At 46.4% G+C, this 19,098-nt stretch overlaps 1 protein-coding gene across 9 annotated transcripts in view; it reads right to left on the bottom strand.

Moving 5' to 3' along the window:
• The window catches only part of DVL1 (dishevelled segment polarity protein 1), a 207,951-nt gene that overhangs the window by 37,848 nt on the left and 151,005 nt on the right, over positions 1-19,098 (bottom strand). For 5 of the 9 annotated variants that reach the window (XM_073317080.2, XM_073317073.2, XM_073317075.2 and 2 more), the window contains 9 exons: positions 18,206-18,299; positions 17,041-17,110; positions 16,028-16,167; positions 15,540-15,616; positions 15,103-15,170; positions 14,411-14,560; positions 7,415-7,546; positions 6,195-6,362; positions 4,403-4,609 (listed from right to left, as the gene is read on the bottom strand). In XM_073317080.2, the coding sequence (XP_073173181.1) occupies positions 4,403-4,609; positions 6,195-6,362; positions 7,415-7,546; positions 14,411-14,560; positions 15,103-15,170; positions 15,540-15,616; positions 16,028-16,167; positions 17,041-17,110; positions 18,206-18,299 (1,106 nt within the window). Of the gene's footprint in view, positions 1-2,865; positions 4,245-4,402; positions 4,610-6,194; positions 6,363-7,414; positions 7,547-14,410; positions 14,561-15,102; positions 15,171-15,539; positions 15,617-16,027; positions 16,168-17,040; positions 17,111-18,205; positions 18,300-19,098 lie in introns of those variants that run through there. The other 4 variants (XR_012155594.2, XM_073317081.2, XM_073317082.2 and 1 more) reach the window with 4 other exon arrangements.

Genomic DNA, 19,098 nt, shown 5'->3' on the forward strand with positions numbered 1-19,098 from the left:
ATCCACCCTCCGGAGCCAGCATGGGGAAAGCATTAGCTAGCCTAGAACTACAGCCTGAAGCCCCTCTGCTTCCATGCCTTCCCACTGGCCAAGCAAAGGAGAGGGAAAAGACAAAAAGGGGAGAAAACGGAGGGATGGGGGGGGCACGGGTTCTGTTTTTAAACACAAAATAGGTTTCTTCTAACACTATGATTGACTCAATGTGTGGATGCCAGGAACCCTGGCACAGGAATGGGTTATTCTACCACGAAACCGCTTCTTCAGAACAAAACTCATCTGCTCTTTCCGGCATCAGCCTTTGGTAAACAAAGCGGATTCAAAGGACGGGCCTGCTCCAAATCCAGTGAAGTCAATGGAAGTCGTTCTGTTGGCTTCCATGGCATTAGGACCTGATCCAAAGGCAGACTCCTACAAAGCCCATCACGGAGGCGCTTTGTGGTTGTAGTGTCCTTCAAAAGCCAGTGTGTAGAGTTGCTACACGTAGATTGCCATGTATCATGCACATGCTGAGTCTAGAAGATGTTCCCAACAGAGGCTGAAAATAATGCCTTAGAGGTTGTGTAAAAGTAGTACATGAGAGTGTGAGCTACTGACTTCACTGGGTTTTGGGTCAGGCCCAGCGTGAACAGCTGCAGGAGGTGCTCAGATATCATAAGAATGAGCATGGAAGGATACTTAGGTAGATATTTCCAAGTAAAATCTCTCTCTCAAAAAAAAATAAAATAAAAATCCTAACTTTCCAAGCCATCATTCGACAAGGAACTAATTGCTCGGCTTAAACCAAAGCCCTTAGAGTTTGAGGCTCCATTCACGAACAAACTCCACCGCCTCGTAACCATGGGCCAGATTCTGAATTTGAACAAGTGCTTGCTACTCCACTCAAGTCATCACAGCATTGATGGTTAATGCAACGGAAGAGAGGGAAAGAGAGAATCACAGGTGCTCCTATTGCTAGTCGCGGCTCTCCTTCTGCTGATGAGATTATATTGAGAAAAGGCAAAACAAAAGAGATGGAGGAAAGAAAACTAGCCAGGCCTGGTGTGTGCAGTAGAGATCTCAAAGTCTCCTGCAGAACGCAGAGGGCTTGAGGACCAAAGCAGAACGTGGAATACCCAAGACGCAGTGTGGACGAGGGGTTTGAACTCAGGACTAGGAGGCTGCAACTGGTGAGTTCTATTCCTAATTTCCACCAATTCCCCTGTTTGCTTTAGGCAAGACACTTGACTGTTCTGGGCTTCAGTTTCTCCATCTATGAATGGAGGTTATAACATTTACTCCCCTACCTCCCAGGGGTGTTGTAAGGATTGGTTAGCTAAGCCCTTTGAAAACAAAGCGTTACATAAATGCTGAGTTTCATTATCAAACATCTCCTAATGAGCCAATAAACCCCACCCCCGCCATGTACCAGAGCATAATTGGGAATTAATAAGATGACTGTTCCAGCCCACACTCCAGGCAGGATCGACGCCAGAGCGACACAGAGAATTCTTACAAGGCACTGATTATAATTCATCCTTGAGCGAATGGCACTGTGCCCATCACCACCCAAACACAAATCTTAAGGCAGGGCTCTTTGGCAACTGCTTTGCAAAATCAAGAAGCACCTTGATAGGAAGAAACTCCAGTGCAGTGGGCCTTTGTTCCCCAGCAGGAAGTCCCCACATTGTGGCAATCTTCGAAGCACTAGAGAAGTCTCCTTTTCCCCTAACGTGTCCCAGGACAATAGCATCAGTTTTCAAGCAGGAATTCCCATGGATGGAGAGATCGGTTTAAAACCTGATGGCACAAAACTGGCCCCTTGACATTCTCCTCCCACGTTCTAGCTCTACGCTGGGCATGCAATGCCGAGTCTGTAGTAACGTTCTGAGATTAAAGCTGGCGTGTATGTCAAAGTAAAGGTCTCTGTGGGAGCTGCTATTCGAGATCAGGCCCCAGAACGGGGGCTCACTTACCCCGTCAGCACAGTCACTTCTGAAGGTAGGAGCACATTCAGTTTGGTGCAGGTGAAAGGAGCTGAACTGACAGCTTTGGAGAACTAAGCCCTCTATTTACTAAGAGCTGTGTCCTCCCCGGAACAGTAAGATTCGGGCAACAGCAGGGCAAGCTTCCTCTTATTGCCCTTCCAATACACCTCACCACAAATCCAGGAGAGGAGAACAAAATCTAGGATCCTTGGCCGCTCTGACGACTACCAACGAGGTACCAATTGTATGACATGGACACTCACCAGATCTGCACAGACACCCTCGGGCTTCCCGGCCACTGAAATCCTGGGATATCCCCTTTTCTGTCTGGGGGTCACGACCAACCTGCCAGAGCCACTCTCTCATTTTGAATAGCTGAGTTATTGCTACACCCTCAGTGGCTGCTCACTTTACGCTTCCATCAGTCACATCAGCTTTCCGAATGCCCAGTGTGACTAGATCCAGCTGCCTGGTCCAGCACCCCCCAACAACTAAGGTGCATGGCTGGCACCCACAGGCCTTCCACCAGGCATATAACAGGAGAGAATTGGTGGACACCTCCAGAAGCAGCTTATTGGACTAATAAAAACAGGATGCAGGAGGAAAAAAGTCAAAAGTCTGACCAAAGGCGCTCAGGGGCGGGCACCATTTGGAAGTCTGTACGTTGGCAGGGAGAATTCGGATGTCATTCCCCGGTAGCTGTTGTCCCGCTCTGCAGTCAGATTGCTCACTCCACTAATGCCACAGTATTACAACAGGATGTGCTGGGACAGGCAAAGTGCCTCTGACAATTGAAAATAAAATAAAAGGGGGGGAAGGGAACAGCTAAACATTTGGATCACAAGAGTCTAAATGATCATGCTATGAATTTGTTGTTATTATGGAGGCGTTTGAAGCTTACCAATCCCCTAGTGTCAGCCATTCCTTTCTGAATCCTTCAGTCTAATGCGTGCTCAGAACAAAACAAGGGAATAACACAGTTACAAAACAAGAAACAACACAGCAGTGTAGTTTCCAAAAGTAGAACAAGGGAGAAAAAAGTGCTGAACCCTTCAAAATGAAACCCTCCCGTTGCCTTTAATGAAACTCTCCTAGCTGGTAACCCAGGATGCATAGATAAAAAGACTGGACCTTTCCTATTCCAGCAGCAAAGAGCTAATGTTCTGTTGCTCACAGTGACTGGTGAACCACATTAGGAAAAATCAGTGTCCCCCCGCCCCAGTGGCGGAACAGACCTGATGTGGATTTTTTTCCCTAAAGATCTGAATTTTTTTGGTTCCCCTTCCCCACACATTTGTTTTCAGCTGAGGTGGGAAGGGCAAGCGCTGGCCGTCTCACCAGAGAGTTCTTCTCATGGGATTCCCAGCCTGGGTTTGCAAAACGAAGCAGGTTGGGTTAAGTCTGGAGGCGCTGCGTGCAAATTACTGGATGTTTATCTTGGTAACGTAATTCACGCCCAAGCTTGGAGCCTCCTTCTGAGCCTTGCCTTTTGGTTATGGGCAGCGTTTCCAAGAGGGATATTCACACTGGAAGCAGTGAATTTCAGAAATTGCAGGGGACCGCCCACTGGACAGTCCTACCACAGAATCATGTTTTCTTTACTTGGCTCAGAAGAAGGACGTAGCAAGGGCTGGAAGGAGGTGGTACGTTTACGCAACCCATACAACATGTATCAGAGCAAAAGTAATTGTGGTCCCAGCGGAACAGCGTTTAGGGGTTGCAGTCCCTTTGGCTGGCTGCTCCAGACAGCACTCTTTTTGCTTATTTCACACGAGAGGAGGTGAATGGCCTTCTGCACTCAGGACGGAAGTGGAAGCCAGGAGCATGTAGTTTGGAAGCCCACTTCTGTCCCTGACACTCAGTTCTGGCACATGGCTTCAAGCAAACCACTAACGGCCTGATTTTCATGGACATTGAGCACTCCACTGAACTCGGCGACTCGCACCTGTGAAAACCAGGCTCTTCACCTCTCAGGGTCTCATTGTTACCGTTTGATTAGTCGGCAAGCTGCTATCTATGTAGCTCTTTCCCAAGGTGAGGACTGGGTCATTAACGCTGGATTAATTAGGGATTTGTAAATGCTACGTAGTATGTAATGCTGTGGGGTACCTATGCCACATTGGACATGACAGACAGCCCTGTAACTAGTTCCCCCTTGGTTCTTGCTCTGTGTGCTGAGCTCTAGCAAACTACCCAGATGGAATATCGTGCTGGCTCAATTAAAATGTAACGGGCACTTTCACTCCGGTGCTGAAAGGCCGGCCCTCCTCTCCCTTGAGTCTGCAAAGAGAGATTTGATTCAGCACAGTTGCAGCAAATCCCATGCATGGAGCATACAAACCACAGGGAAGGGGAGCACAGACAGGACTAGGGAAACTCAAGCAAATGGCCAGGGATAACGGGAGCTGGGACAGCGTGTGTTCCACTCACAGGCTTACCTTCACTTTGCTGGCTACCCGCGCTGCCACTTCCGTAGCTGAAGCCTGGGTCCTGGTATGCTGGTGGGAAGCATGGAGGGGGGAGTGGGTACTGGTAGGGGTAACCCTGACCCAATGGCCAAGGTGCAGCAGGATGTGGAAGGGGAGCAAGAGTGTCCTGATCAGAGGCTCCGCTAGAACCGTTGTTAAGGTTCAAGGCAGCCATATCTGGAGGGAGAAAGAAAAGGTGAGGACAGTACAATTCCCTAGCACCTGATACTCACATACTATCATCACCCTATAGAACGACAGCTAATGGGTTTACCTAGGACTTAACCTCAGCTGTTCAATCCAACTATTACCCAGGGTGAAGTGGGCCTGAATATTGAATATGGAGGGATGGGTATTCTCAAGCAGGCGTGTGCAATTGGGAGTGCAAAAACACATGCACTGATCTGATTCGATGCCCCAAACCTTCTATCATTTGCCTATCGCGACCAGCCGCCCGCAAAGACATTCTTTTTACAGGCAGCATCTCAGTGGGGAGATGGGCCTTGCAGCACAACCAAAAGGTTAACAAAGCCAGTCTCTGGTGGACTGTGGAAGGATGGTGGCCTTGTGCTTAAGACACTAGACTGGGACTCAGGAGATCAGGGCTTAATGCCTGACTCTGCTTCAGACTCCCCGTGTGACTTTGGGCAAGTCCAGCCAGGGCTGTGATTCCCAGCGTGCGTACTCACACTTGCACTAGTTCACGCTGAGCGAGTGTGCTAAAACGAGTAGTGAAGCTGTGACAGCATGGACAGCTCAGGCCAGCCGCCCCGACAATAAACCGGCTTAGGCCCTGGGGTGTGGGGGACATGCTCAGGGCAGCTAGCCCGGGCTGCTGCTCCCACTGCTCGAACACTATGGCGGCCACGCTCCTATTATTAGCGCTAGCTCTCCTCAGGCCGCACCCTGATCTCCGAGTTCAGATGTAGCTTCGATCCCCTCTGTGCTTCAGAGCCCTTTCTGTACAAGGGGGATCGGTCCTGACCGCCGAGGGAAGTTGTGAGGGTACAGCCATTGCTGAAATAGAGGTGCTAACGCACTACCACGATGGGGGCCCCCAAAATGACCTGAAGAATGAATTCCAGAGCAAGAGGGGTCAGCGGAGAATGCCCTGGCAGCCTATTCCCATTTACATGAAAGGAGGGCCAGACGGAATGCCTCTGCTGATCACGCTTGTGTCGGGGCATGAAATCATTATTCAATTTCAGATCATACTTACACAGTCTGCATCGCCATAGCATTTGAGCCCCTCACAGCATCCCCGTAAGGCAGGGTAATCCTAGCCCCATTTTACAGATGAGAAACTGAGGCCCGAGGACAGGCAGGCGTGTGACAGTCAGGATTGGAACCCAGATTTCCTGAGTCACAGTCCAGTATCCTATTTCACTAGGCCATCCTTCCAACCCAGATAAGAACATAAGAACGGCCATACTGGGTCAGACCAAAGGTCCATCTAGCCCGGTATCCTGTCTTCCGACAGTGGCCGATGCCAGGTGCCCCAGAGGGAATGAACAGAACAGGGAATCATCAAGTGATCCATCCCCTGTCGCCCATTCCCAACTTCTGACAAGATAACTCAGTTGCTTCTCCTAGAGGAAAATATTGGCTCACGATCATGTAACTCTGGTGGGGGGCAGGCTCGTGTGTGGAAATCGCCACGCTTGTGAGATCCCACAGGAGGTTGTCCTGCGCTTCCTGCCAGAACAGAGGAGCTGGCATAGAGCACATGCGCAGCTTTGCCCTTCACGGTCGAGGAACTTACTGCTGCAGAGGTCCCCGAAGACATAATAGCACTGCTCTGAGAAGGTGATTTTGTTCACAGTGTGCCTGAGGTAGCCGTGTTTTAACATGCTGCTGGCGTATTTTCTAGCCTCTCGTCTGTCCTTGAAGCCCTCCACGTGCGTGTAAAGCCAGTCGACCACATCTGCCCCTGCAATGGGAGTGGGGAATAGAGAAAGAGAAACATCCCAATGTTACTTTTAGCCGGCAAGACAACGTTCAAACTCCTGTCATTATCTATCACAATGCATTTGGGCCTATAGGCCTCAGCCAGCTCAGAGCATCGTTGTGCTAGGCACTATCAAAAAAGATACAGGTCAGGCCCTGCCCCAGAAAGCTTCAGAATATCATATTTTCACAGCACCTTTCATCAGGCCCGTCACTGAAATGCATCCACCTCTGGGGTGGGATGGAGCACCTGTCTAACAGCGCTAACCACCACCAGCCATCAGTTTAAACCAGGAAGTGAAGAATAATCCTGCATCCAGTTGGAGCACCTACTCATTTAAATGCTAAAAAAAAAAAAACAAAAAAACAAAAAAAAAACCCATGGATTTTTTTTTTACATGGTGCATATGAGAAGGAATTAAGACAATCTGAAATGACACAGTGTTTATACAGACAGTGACAGGTTTTCAACAGATATGGGGGGCCAGGAGGGGTGCAGACTCCAGGCTGTCTAGTGTCCTGTTTAGGTAACAAGTAAAAGTCACGTAGGTTGTTTAGAGCTCAGTACATATTTGCATGCAGCATGAAAACACCATCTGGGTCACTTGGCAGTTTCCGTTCAAGAGGGAAATAGCTGGGGTGGTTCAGGTCATGACTGAGATGCCTTGGCCAAGCTGTGTGAACGTGCAGGTTTGGAGCAGCAGGGGGCGCTGCTATCCTGGACCGAGATGCCTTGGCCGAGCTGTGTGAACGTGCAGCTTTGGAGCAGCGGGGACGCTGCTATCCTGACAGGCACAGGATGGGAGCAGCAGTGGTATTATCCATAAGGGTTCAGGTGCAGTGGGACAATGGGTGGGGGAAGCTTGCACAGTCCTAGCCCACACTAGTTCAAACTCGAGCCATTCATTCTTCCTTTTCACAACTAGACTCTTTCACAGAAACACACAAGTCACCACGGCTCTAAAAGGCAGCTCCCAAAGATGGTTTCTAACAAGCCACTGGGTGATCTGCGCAGCCGTCGGGGGACCCGCTTACCTATCACTGCATTGGAGATGGTAATTTTTAACCACATTCTGTCCCGGATTTCCAGGCCTGAGTCAGGTAACTGCATAACCTTGACAATAGTAGCCATGTCACTCTTCACAGTCAAGGGAGATTCTTCCAATTCTGAAAGGAAGAGAGGTTAGATGCTTCTCGGAGCTCAGCCACCTCCACAGAGAGAGTCACTTCGTTTCAGCTCACCGTTTGGATTGCGCCTTTCAAGACACAGCTTTCCAAAGCAGAGGCAAGACAGAGAGTCACAGGATTCCCCCATCTTGCCCTCAGCAGTAGCACCAAGGTGCAGTATTCACACCAGTTCTGTAAAGACGCTGCTTGGCATGAACAGTTTAGTCACTGAGCTGCAGGCACCCTGCAGGTGTTGGGTTCTCTAGCCAGCTACAAGTCGCTCCCGGCCCATTTCCCTAGGGGGAGCTCCTGAGGCTGATCCAATCAGCAGCCATTTCCCATGTAATGTGCAGCGCTCCCAGAGGGACTTCAGGCAACACTCCCTCCACATTCAACCCACCATAGGTCACGTGGTGGTCGTACAACAGACAATGTTAGGAACAAGCACGTTTTGCTTCTACCTAGACCTTTGGGTTAGTCACTATGAATGGTGGCACCTGCCAGGGAAAGAAGAGGGTAAGTCTATTCTGCTATCAATGCACCTGCAGCTCATGTCAATGGGCACAGTGCAGGCATCAAAGGGAGGAGTGAAGTGAATCGGCAAACTAGAAGACAGCCTGTATCAGTAACAAGCCCTGGGCTGGTGGACGCCTTGAAAATGACTTTAGTGGTACGCAGCCTTACAAACCAGGGAAAGTAACGAAACCCAATGAGAACACATATACCCCCTCCCCCACGCTCCATGCACCTCTCTTGCAGAGTATTTGGAAAAGCCAATTCTAGATGTGTCAGCACTGATCAGCCGTTGCTGCTTTTCTCATTTGACCACCCCATCTCGTGCACAACTCCCCTGACCTGAGTGTTCAGCTAGAAACAAGAGTGATTTGTTTTGCTGATCCATTTCAATAATAAAACCCAACAGTAAGTGCCTGCCAGATCTTCTGTGCTGGCTGGGCAGGGTTAAGCCTGGCCCCCCTGTCCCTCATATGGGAGGGGTATTCTCCTTGGTTACCTCACCCAGCAACTCCTAGGGCCCTTCCTTCCAATCTCTCTCGTTACTATGATCTGCGAGACAGGTGTGAACCCCAAACGCCATCCAACTCTGGATCCAATTCCCAACTTCACAACTGGTAATGTATTTTTAATGGGCTGCCCACCATACTCATTGTGTTAATCCTGCCTCCCATCCTCCCAGCTCAGGAGAATTCATATCCATCATGTAGCTCAGGCTCATCTCTAACAGAAACATAGCAAGTCATGAGCCCCCTCACTTTTCTAGGAGAGCAACGGAATCAATTTCACTTTGCGTCAGCCACCCTCACATTTTTGGTAAAAGGCACAAGTACGACACAGCGAAAACTCAAACCATTGATCTTGATACATGCACATCTACACACTTGAAATATACCATCACATGCCATATACACACACAAGGCTTCTAAACTCTCACGCCATCGGAGCAACACTAAGATTTGCTTTTGCTTTAAGTTAGTTCGGTTAGTGACAAAAAGCAACTTTTTTAAAAAAGAATATCTAATTTAAATATGCAGGGAGCAATAAACTTGATTTTCATATGGCCTGTCTCCAAATCAGTATTATGCTTTTTGAAGCCACTGGAAGCAGAAGGATGCTGGATCAGTAGGCTGTAGTTTGCAGGTGGCTGTCCAAATCTGAAAACTCTCAGTTACAGCAAAGAAAATGTATCCATCTCAGGACTGGACTTCCTCAAGTAACCCTTGACCCGACAACATGACTGAGTGGGGTTGTGAATACACGAGCATTAGAACAGGCAGAAATGCCGACAATCTTTTGAATCAGATGCATTAACCCAGTGATACTCAGATCCCAGTGGTTCAGGAGCCAAATTAGCGATCAACGTTACCCAAAGGAGCCACAATGTATTGTTTCATTTACTCTCTCTCTAGAGAGAGAGTAAATTAGTCATTTTGCTGCAAGGATTCTATAGAAATATTCTCACAGCAAAATGACTGACCAAGTGTTCTACACTTGGTGAACAACACAGTAAAAGCATCTGATTAGTTAATAATTAAACCACACCATGTTTTAATATCATGTGCAGCAAAGAGAGACACACTAAAGAGCCACTTGCTGCTTCCGAGCCCTAGTCTGAGTATCACTGCATTAGCCCATTGCTTTAGATTGGTTCTGAGTGGTACCTTTACCTCTCAGTTTCACCCGTCCACTCTTAGAGATTACTGATAAGAAGGGTATATATATATATATACACACACACACACCAGGACAATGCACTTGTACCATACCTCATGCCATCTTTATTTCGCACCTTCATTCTAATGCATGTGTGTACAATATTTACTGAAGAGACAGGCCCACGCAGAAGGAATAAGTAGCTTTGGGCAGGATACCCCTTTTCAGAAAGCAAGACGGTATTTCACAGTAATGGTCTGAGGGCTTGATCAAACCCCATTCAAGCCAATGGAAAAAAACTCCCATTGATTTCAATGGGTTTTGGATCAGACTCCGAAACACAACAGCTGCCAAGAAGGACTTTGCAATGCTCAGGGGCTAGTCCTGTAGAAAACTGGAGTAGTTTTACACATAAAGGTCTCTAGGGTGATCTCAGAAGACCCGGACGGGCCGTAAGCAAGCTCCTCTTCTGAAAATGGAGGGGGGAAAGATGCTCTGCCTTTGATAGATAAACCAGCATTGGCGCTTGTCCTGGCTGAAGGCAGCTGGCCCAACAGAGAAAATCAGAGGCTAATGCAAGAGATTGTTGCCATGGAATGAGCTGAAAATTATTCTAGAACAAGGTACCTTTTTCAATAATAATTAATATGAAAAACTGCATCTATCTGGTGTGAAAAAGTCTGATTTAACAGCAATTGAGTAGTCAGGTCCCTGAGGAGTCCTGTGTTTGAGAGAAAAAGCCTGAAGAAACAAAGAGATAACGAAACCGACCTAAAAAACAAAAAAGAAACCCAAGCCCTGCTGCTTTGTGGGTTTCATCTGAGCTCCCCTCCCCAATCTCAGGTGCTTTAGTCACAAATGTTGATGTAACACTGGCTGCCCCAATACGTCTGATGTTAAGAACAGGCAAGAGGGCAAAGGGGGTGGGCTACAAGGAAAAAAAAGTCTCTCAACCCGTTTACGTTATCCCAGACCCATTATATAAACAGAGTAAACCAGGAGACATACCACAGTACTCAAAAGAAGGAACCCCGACACAGACTTGCACTCAGCTAATGCTGCTCCATTAACTGGCTGCTTCCACATTTACAGCCAAAACAGTAAAACTGATGTTTATATTTGCTGTGAGTATCAGCAACATAACCCTGAGAGACTCTAGGAGGCTCTTGGACGGGGAAGTGCAAGGCTGGAAAGCCCTGTTTGTATTTAAGCTCTTTGTTTATTCCATTTTGGGTTGAGAGGCGTGCGGTCTCTCCGTTTCTGCCGTGACTGAGAGGTTAATGGGTGAGATCCTCTCTTCCTCCTGACCCACTCTTGAGATCTGGGTGTGCTGCCCCTCCTGTGCATCAGATTGGCTCCAAGTGAAGGAGACAGAAATAAATAAATGGCAGTGCAGTTTGCTACCAACCTCGCTGCTAGTCCTGTTGGCCTTGTTTGAAATAAAACGTTACCCTCCTATCGTACTGCCATCTGAGGATCCCAAAGAGCCAGGGGTGGGTGCTGAGAGCCACTGAACCAAACTGTAAACCCTGCGTGTGATGGAAACCGCTTCAAGTCAGTGAGTGTGGCAGCCCCCAGTTCTAGCACCTACGCAAAGAGCATGGGAAATGTGAATGAACGAAGCCTCCAGACACACCTCTGACGTGTGTCAGGATAACCACTTCACAGATGTGGAAACTGAGCCATTTTGTTCTAATTTCAAGTTTTTTCTCCTGCTCGTGTTAGGAAAAGGGAACGCCCCACGCCACAAGAAATGAAAAGCTAACTGCAGAAAACTGGTTTCACTCCCAAGCAACCTTCATTTCAGAAGCATGACAAAGAGGGTGTCCGCATTCCTCATTTCCAAATCGCTGTACTGTGCAGCAAGGCACCCGATACATTAATGTTTCAAGAGGAATGTAAACAGAGTAACAGACTCTCATTGTTTGACAGCAATCAGCAGACATTAGACTCCAGTAATCTTTAGTATTTATAAGACTGAAAAAAATGCATCTCAAGATAAAGCCATGGTGGGGTAAGTGGTTCGCTTGCCTTTGACTGCTGATAATATTTCCCCCTCTTTTGCTGGTGCCGCCTACTGTCTAAGGAGATGCAGAGACAAGACCTACAAAAGAGGTCACTCCCCTTTCAGAGTTTCAAGGTGAGGCTGTAATTCTAGCTGCTGTCTACTTATGAAATCAGAGAGTGAGCGAGCGAGCAGCTACATGGTCTGGCAGGACCTGCTGGTACTTTTAAATATAAAGGCACCACCAATGCACAGACAACTTTAGGAATTTAATACTTCAGCCAAACATTTGTCCAGGAAAGATTCTGTCATTGATCATTAACCCAAAGGTCTTTAAATGATCAATGAAGGTCTACTTTATTAATTATGATAATGATTGTTGTTTTGCCTCTATGGAAAAATCCAGTATAACATATTAGCAATGAAACCAATAGGGTTTCTCTAAGGGGTTACAGAAATTACTTTAAGCAACCTATAGATTTTAGGCCCCAATTCAGCAATGTACTTAAGTGCTTGCTTAACATTAAGCTTGTGAGTTATGCAAGCTGGCTTCAGTGTATCCTGCTGATTTGGAGCCTTAACAGAGAATGAGAGTACTTGTGGCACCTTCGAGACTAACAAATTTGTTTGAGCATAAGCTTTTGCACATCTGATGAAGTGAGCTGTAGCTTACAAAACCTTATGCTCAAACAAATTTGTTAGTCTCTACGGCGCCACAAGTCCTCCTGTTCTTTTTGCGGATACAGACTAACATGGCTGCTACTCTGAAACTTAACAGAGAAGGAGATCCTCCCTACAGGAATTTTAAGGCAACCTACAGAATCTGTGGGGAATTATATAACCTTGCTACAGATTGGGTTAAAAATTCTACAGAAGGTTATCATTCTGTATTAAGGGTTTTTCCATACAGAATACCTGTAGGAAAGAAAAACACTTTTCAAGGTGTAAAGTTCCTTAGAGCTCCTAATTTAGATTATTTCATTGCAAAACAAGTCTTCAGGTGGAAAGAATGTCTGAACTGTAATTGGCAGTGTCACGGTTAGTTAACAGAGCCAATCTCTTTTTTTTATTACCCTGTGCAGCTGAGAATATTTTCAGTGCAAAACAAAGAGATTAAAGGAGGTGTGTGTAAGCAATACAGCTAGATCCATCAATTCTCACCCCCTCTTTTAACCTACTCAGATAAGCCAGCCCTTTCAGAAGTGACGAGTCATTTGAGGTATTTCAGTTTTTGGATGTTCAAGCTGAGGCACCATAAAGGGCCTGATTTTTAGAAAGGGCGGACCACTCTGAAAACTAGCCATCTTTAAAGTATTGCAAACTGAGACCCCAAAATGGCTCGTCACTTTTGAAAATCTTGGCCCAAATTTTCTAAATAGGGATATGCTATTATGCCACCAAAAGCATCCAGTTTGCATTGCTCCTCCCTATTTCTTCTTCTTTTGAAAAAATATGCCAGCCAACAAAGTACAGTAGCTGTCCTGCCTGCCTCGGAGGAATCAATGGGGGAAGAAAGGCTTGGGGACACATACCGAGGCTTTGCCACTTTATGAGTAAGAACGAGACAAGAATTTGATCCTGATTGAGGCAAAAGTGGTGTTTAATTTTGCTGTTCGCAGGGCAATAGGAAAGTGTGTCCAGTGTGCTTAGTTTAGTTGGTCAATGCATTGATTGCCTTTTGAGCATCAACAGGACCAGCTAGAATCAGCAGCTCAAAGTGGGACGCTAGATGGCAATGTTTTGGAAGAAATCGTGAACCAGTCCTGCAGAATGTGTTTAGTTTCTGGTCTCTTTATTCTTCTTTCAGGAAAACAAACTTAAGCATGGTGCTTAAGTCCATCCCTATTTAGGGCCGCACTTAACAGACTAGCTTAAGTCCCTTCAGCACATGCTTAAGTGCAGTCTCGAATAGGGATGCTTTCCTAAATTGGGGCCTCTGTGGTGAGGACCTGAACAGCCACCTGCTGTATGTATTTGTCTTGCCTTAGTGCCATGTGTTTTTAAATCAGATGCTGCATTGTGCCCTGCACTCACACTAGAGAACAAGGAAAGACTTGTTTCTTCAGTTCTAAAATTTCCAAGATAAGAAACCATAACAACTTTCTCACTAGGTTGATAGGAGAACTTAGGAACTGCCATAACAGACCAGATCAGTGGCAGAGAAAATCTGACCCTTCATTTCCTCTTGCAGGACAAAAGTCACCAGCTTTTGGTTTTGGTTTGGTTTGTTTTTTTAAATTTAATAAAGTTCCAAAAAAGAAATGGCAACCCAATTAAACCATATTAAAAACACTGTGAAGGCTGTTTTGAAAGCAAATAGAAAGTTTCCAAACATAATGCCCTACTTCTTGATCCGCAAGGTTATCCACCTGGGGGAAATGGCTTCTGGCTCTGCAAGGGACTGATACATTAGGATGGAGCTCTGCCCCTCCATTTTATTGGAAGACGTGGGGAAACTCTTCTAACATATGGTTCAAAATCTAAGTGCAAAGCCTTGCTCCTCCTACGCTGTGGCATCCCTGTGTTAACCTTTGGAAAGTTTTATGCTCCCCACACGTTAAAATTAAAAATTTAAATGTTTTCTTGCGGTTGCTGTGTGTGTTTGTGTCTCGCTTTGCTTTTTGTGCAGCTCTACACTGCCGGCCCTGAGCAGAAGACACCTGCCCTGTGCTGGCCGCAGTGCGACTTACTTTCCGAATCGTGAATTGAGCTTGTTAGTGAGGAGCTGGTAGATGTGACGGTGCTCATGGAGGGGCTCATACCGTAACGGGGGTATGCTCCCGTCATGGCTGTGGTATGAGAGATCCATGCTGCAGGGTCAATTGGCCTCACTGGTTCAGCTGGAATAGCAAACAAACAAAAAGAAACAAACAAATCAGATTTCTGGCAGAATCCACCTCAGCAGGATTCAGTTGAGGGGGTGGGTAGGAGACAATTATTTGGACACTGTCAGTATCTTGGGGTCATTGTTATTCACATGCACAGGGCTAAGATGATCACTAGTGGGGGGGACCAGAAGGAACAGTCAGGGACTTTTGCCTTCATCCAGGACACTAAGCAGGGACGGTTGGGTTCGATTTGGAGGGGTAGATCCAAGATGATCAGTTTCCTGTGATTGTGGCAGGAGTCTTCTCATATTATACTGTGAAACCTGACCCAGAGTCCAGACCCAAAGCTAACTGAATCCAAGAAAGAACCAAGTCCTGTGCTCCCCACCCCCAACTTAGAACTAGATATTCTGATCTGTTTGCAAAGGGTTGTGAAAAAAAAAAAACTTCCTAAGATAACAGGGTAGCTGGAAATGCCTTGACCCTTGAGGTCTTTGTGCCATGCATTTTGAAAACCTTGCAACTTAGCACTGCTATACTGGCTGCTCACTTACCCCTGGGGATAGTAAAATAACTCCTAGGTGTGGGATCCCAGCATTTGGCCACCGTTAGGCTGATAGGTCTGAAAATAAAGAAAATAAATATGGATGACTCAGTTACCTTTCCCTGTAGAACCGGGAGAACGATATTCTATTGTGGTGAACGGATTTGTTCCTCCCCAAGGATGGCCAGATAGAACAATCACATTTAGAGGAGGTTTTTGCCCTAGAAACCCCATAGGGAATGAATCAGCAAGACAGCTACCAGCCTGTGTTGGTTTTAGCTGGTATACTAGCAGCCAGGGGCTAACCTATTCCAAGTGGTTCAGATAATCAGGATAAGCATCCATACTCTCGGTGCTTATCCAGATTGAACTACTGAACTTCTTGAGCTTTGCCCAGCACTAAATTTCGGGAGACGAGGGAAAACAGGGATCTGGTGACACACTCACCCAGGCTTGGAGACTATTTCCCGTAAAACCCGCACTGCGTCATCATTGCTCATGTTCTCAAAGTTGACCTCGTTCACCTGGAACATGCCACAAAAAGACAATGATGATCAGAGGTTGTCACTAAAGGGAAAAGGCCGTTTTATTAGGCTAGTGTTAGCCTGTCCCATGCCAATGGCAATGAATAGGGCATTGTCAAGCACTATGAGTGAAGCCCATCTTAAATTCGTCTTAACTGTTTTCATTTAGTGGAGAAACTGAAGAGATATTTCATTGCTGTAGAGTTGGTCAGCCAGCCAGCAGGGGGAACTCAAGTTAAATGGCAAATATTTGGAGACTTATGTAGTAGGTAGGCCTTGTGCAAGCTAAAACTTCTTTGCACAAGAATGAATTTCGCTCACGGGTTCTGGAACGAGGAAAGCTGGTGGAAAGGCCAAGCTGAAACCAGTAATATTTCAGCAAGTGGCATAATTTTGGGGGCATGGACCAACCTGTAGAAGCATGTCTCCTGGTTCAATTCGGCCATCTGCTGCCACTGCTCCTCCTTTCATGATAGAGCCAATGTAAATGCCACCATCTCCTCGGTCGTTGCTCTGTCCTACGATGCTGATCCCCAGAAAATTATACTTTTCTAGATAGGCAGAGGGGGGAGAAAAAGCAAGCGAGGTGATTGGAAGGCCACTGAAAGCTGGCCAAGTATTACTCTATGGCCTTAAGAGAGACAGGTGTCTTCCAGATTTCTCACCACCACCACATTATCAACAGAAGCATTGTAGACATTCAGACCAAGAGGCTAAGCTGAGCTGGTTGTATGTACCTGGCATATTCATCCAAGCAGAGAGAGGTTGTTGATCTTGGATTATTTTTTCATACGACTTGTTGAAAATGTGCACATTTTAAAGAAAATAAGCAAGAGGAACTGTACTGAAAAGACCTGTCTGCGCCTAGAAATAAAACACTTAACAGCATCAGGTCCTGTTTGTTTTTCCATACATCACTGGGGCAGCAGGAATTTAGGGCTGGTGAAAGGGGTTGGACTGACAGCCCAGAAAGTGTCTATTTATCCAAACAATGGGACAACATGGGTGGCAGCAACATAAGCCTCCATCACCAAGCTACCTTCCTCCTTACCCCACTTCTAGGGGTGAGAGGAGAATTTTATCTCCAATGACCAGTCATGGCCTATCCCGCTGTATCTGTCACGAAGTTTGAAAATCTGAGACAGTTATGATGTTGGTTATGGGATATGGACACACATCCACTCTGAACTGGATTGAGACCCACATGCTTCATTTGGCAGTCTGGACAGCTGTCAAAATTTATGCCCCTTGAAGTCAACGGGAATCTTTTCATTGACTTCTAAAGAACTTTGGATCAGGCCATAACTGCAGTAGCTCAGCTATTGTATCATGCTAAGTCTTGACTTTAATAGTAATCAATGAACAGCACTCGACAAATAGAATTAAGAATAAAAATCAGCAACGATGCTACAACGTCATCTTACCCATATTGAGCGTGACAGTGATGATATTCAGGGACATGGTTGAATCTGTGATACTGCTGAATGAGGATGACTGGAAAAAATACAACAGAGGCTTCATAAGAATCCCAGCTTTTAAATGGTTCAAAATCTAGCAATGAAAATAACTAACTGGGAGCAACCAACTGATCAGATTTGGACCTTCCTTCTGTATGGAAACCACCTGTAGGAACCCATCATGATTTCTTGAAATTGATTCCTTATTCATGATTCTTCAAACAACCGTATTTCACCCAATGGGTTGTTTAAAAGTGCTCATAGCAATGCTCAATATCAGGGGTTCTCTATTTGAATGGTGCATGCTAAGTCATGTGGTACAGTTTCAGGCCAGATGACCTAAAGAAAGTACTCCTGTTGCAAAGACGCCCATTTGCACGGGAGTCCTGGTATTCATGTGAATCAAAGCTCCTTCCCAACCATCCGTGCAAATAAAACATGACCTCACAAAAGTTTGCAGAAAGGCAAACAGAAAACGGGGGACACACAGTTGAATCAAAACACTATCAAGGTTCAGCAAACATGTCTGAGAATAGCTCTTCTGTTAGCCCAGTTCTAGCAAGAAGAGCTTAACATATTCTGTTTCTTTAAAGCCCCAAGGGATATATTTTTTCTGAGAAGCAAACAAGTGCTTGATGAAATTGTAATACATCATCTGAGTCACTCTGGTGCTGCTGTTGTAGCACTGTCCCAGAATGGAGCAAGAGACAATCCTTGCAAGTTGCTGAGTATTTCCTAAGAGCTGAGCATTCTCTCCTATTGACCTGAACAGGAGCAGAGGACGGTGCAGGCCAAATACCCAATACTGTAGTAACCTTGCCATTGGCCCTTCCCCTTGCTGAAGACAGTGTCCTGACTGAGGCTGTCTCATGGGAGCACGTGGCAGTGAGAAGATGGGGCAAGAAGCAGGGCCACAGCATCGGAGGCAGAGGGCTGAAGAAAAACAACAAACTGTGATGATACGTCAAGATTCCTACGTCGAGGACCTGTTCCAAAGCCCATAGGAGTGGACAGGAATCTTTCCACTAACTTCAGTAGGCGGTTGACCAGTCCCATCACCTCTTTCTAGCACACACACTGCACTCATCAGAAACATGACCCACCCCGCCGTATGCTGCAGCACCAACCTTACCCTGTCAATCTGTCGCATCCTTTGTTTTCTCCTCCTGCGTTTATGCTTCCGTATGAGCCGGGACGAAGTACTTTGCTCTGTGGAGCTACTCAGCCTGGGGAGAATTCAGCACAATTCAGCTGCATAAAAGTGAGGCCATTTGCAATTCTCGACCCTGCCACAAAGGGCTGATGCCCAAAGATCCAGGAGGGAGCAAGAAATGTAGGCCCCAGCAACTGGCTCACGATGCATGCCCCCACCCCGCCCACCCTTGAACTGCCGCTCACCCCAGTGTTAGATCTTGGTCTCTGCCTAGCAGCATGCACAGGGCAGTAGATTAACTGTGACAAGGAAGTTACAGGCTAAATTACAACATGGATTAATGAGAATAATTTACTATCTTCCTCCTCTCCGGGAGCAAGAGTGAATTCAGTCCCCAGCTCGGCAAACACAAATCCTTCTGATTTAACCACCCAAAAAGGTCACAGATCCCCAGCATTGCCTAGTACTTTGTGGTGGTCCTGACCCCATTATCCAGTGAAGAAAATTGCACACAATAAAGACAGCTGCAGGCCAAGCAATGGATTTTAAATCTCTGCTCTGAAAGGCTCCAGCACAGAGAACCCTGGAGAATCATGTGATGCTACATTTTGAGGGCCCTGGAGAGAGAGAGAGAAAGAGAGAAAGAGAAAGAAAGATCCTTGTCAGCATGCTGCTATTCCCTCCATGCAACTGGAATCCCATGTGCTTAGGAACTTAATGGGGACGTACCATAAGTAAAGAAATAACTCTCTCAAATAGTTATGCTTGTTTCGATGGCTCCTCGGTCCGTGGGATGGAAAGAGTTACATTGCCATGGAGGTATTTATTTATTTTTGTTTCTATGATTTTCAAAGGTACTGTAATAGCTGAGC

This window comes from Lepidochelys kempii, chromosome 18 (assembly GCF_965140285.1).
Source record: "Lepidochelys kempii isolate rLepKem1 chromosome 18, rLepKem1.hap1, whole genome shotgun sequence".
Taxonomy (NCBI): domain Eukaryota; kingdom Metazoa; phylum Chordata; order Testudines; family Cheloniidae; genus Lepidochelys; species Lepidochelys kempii.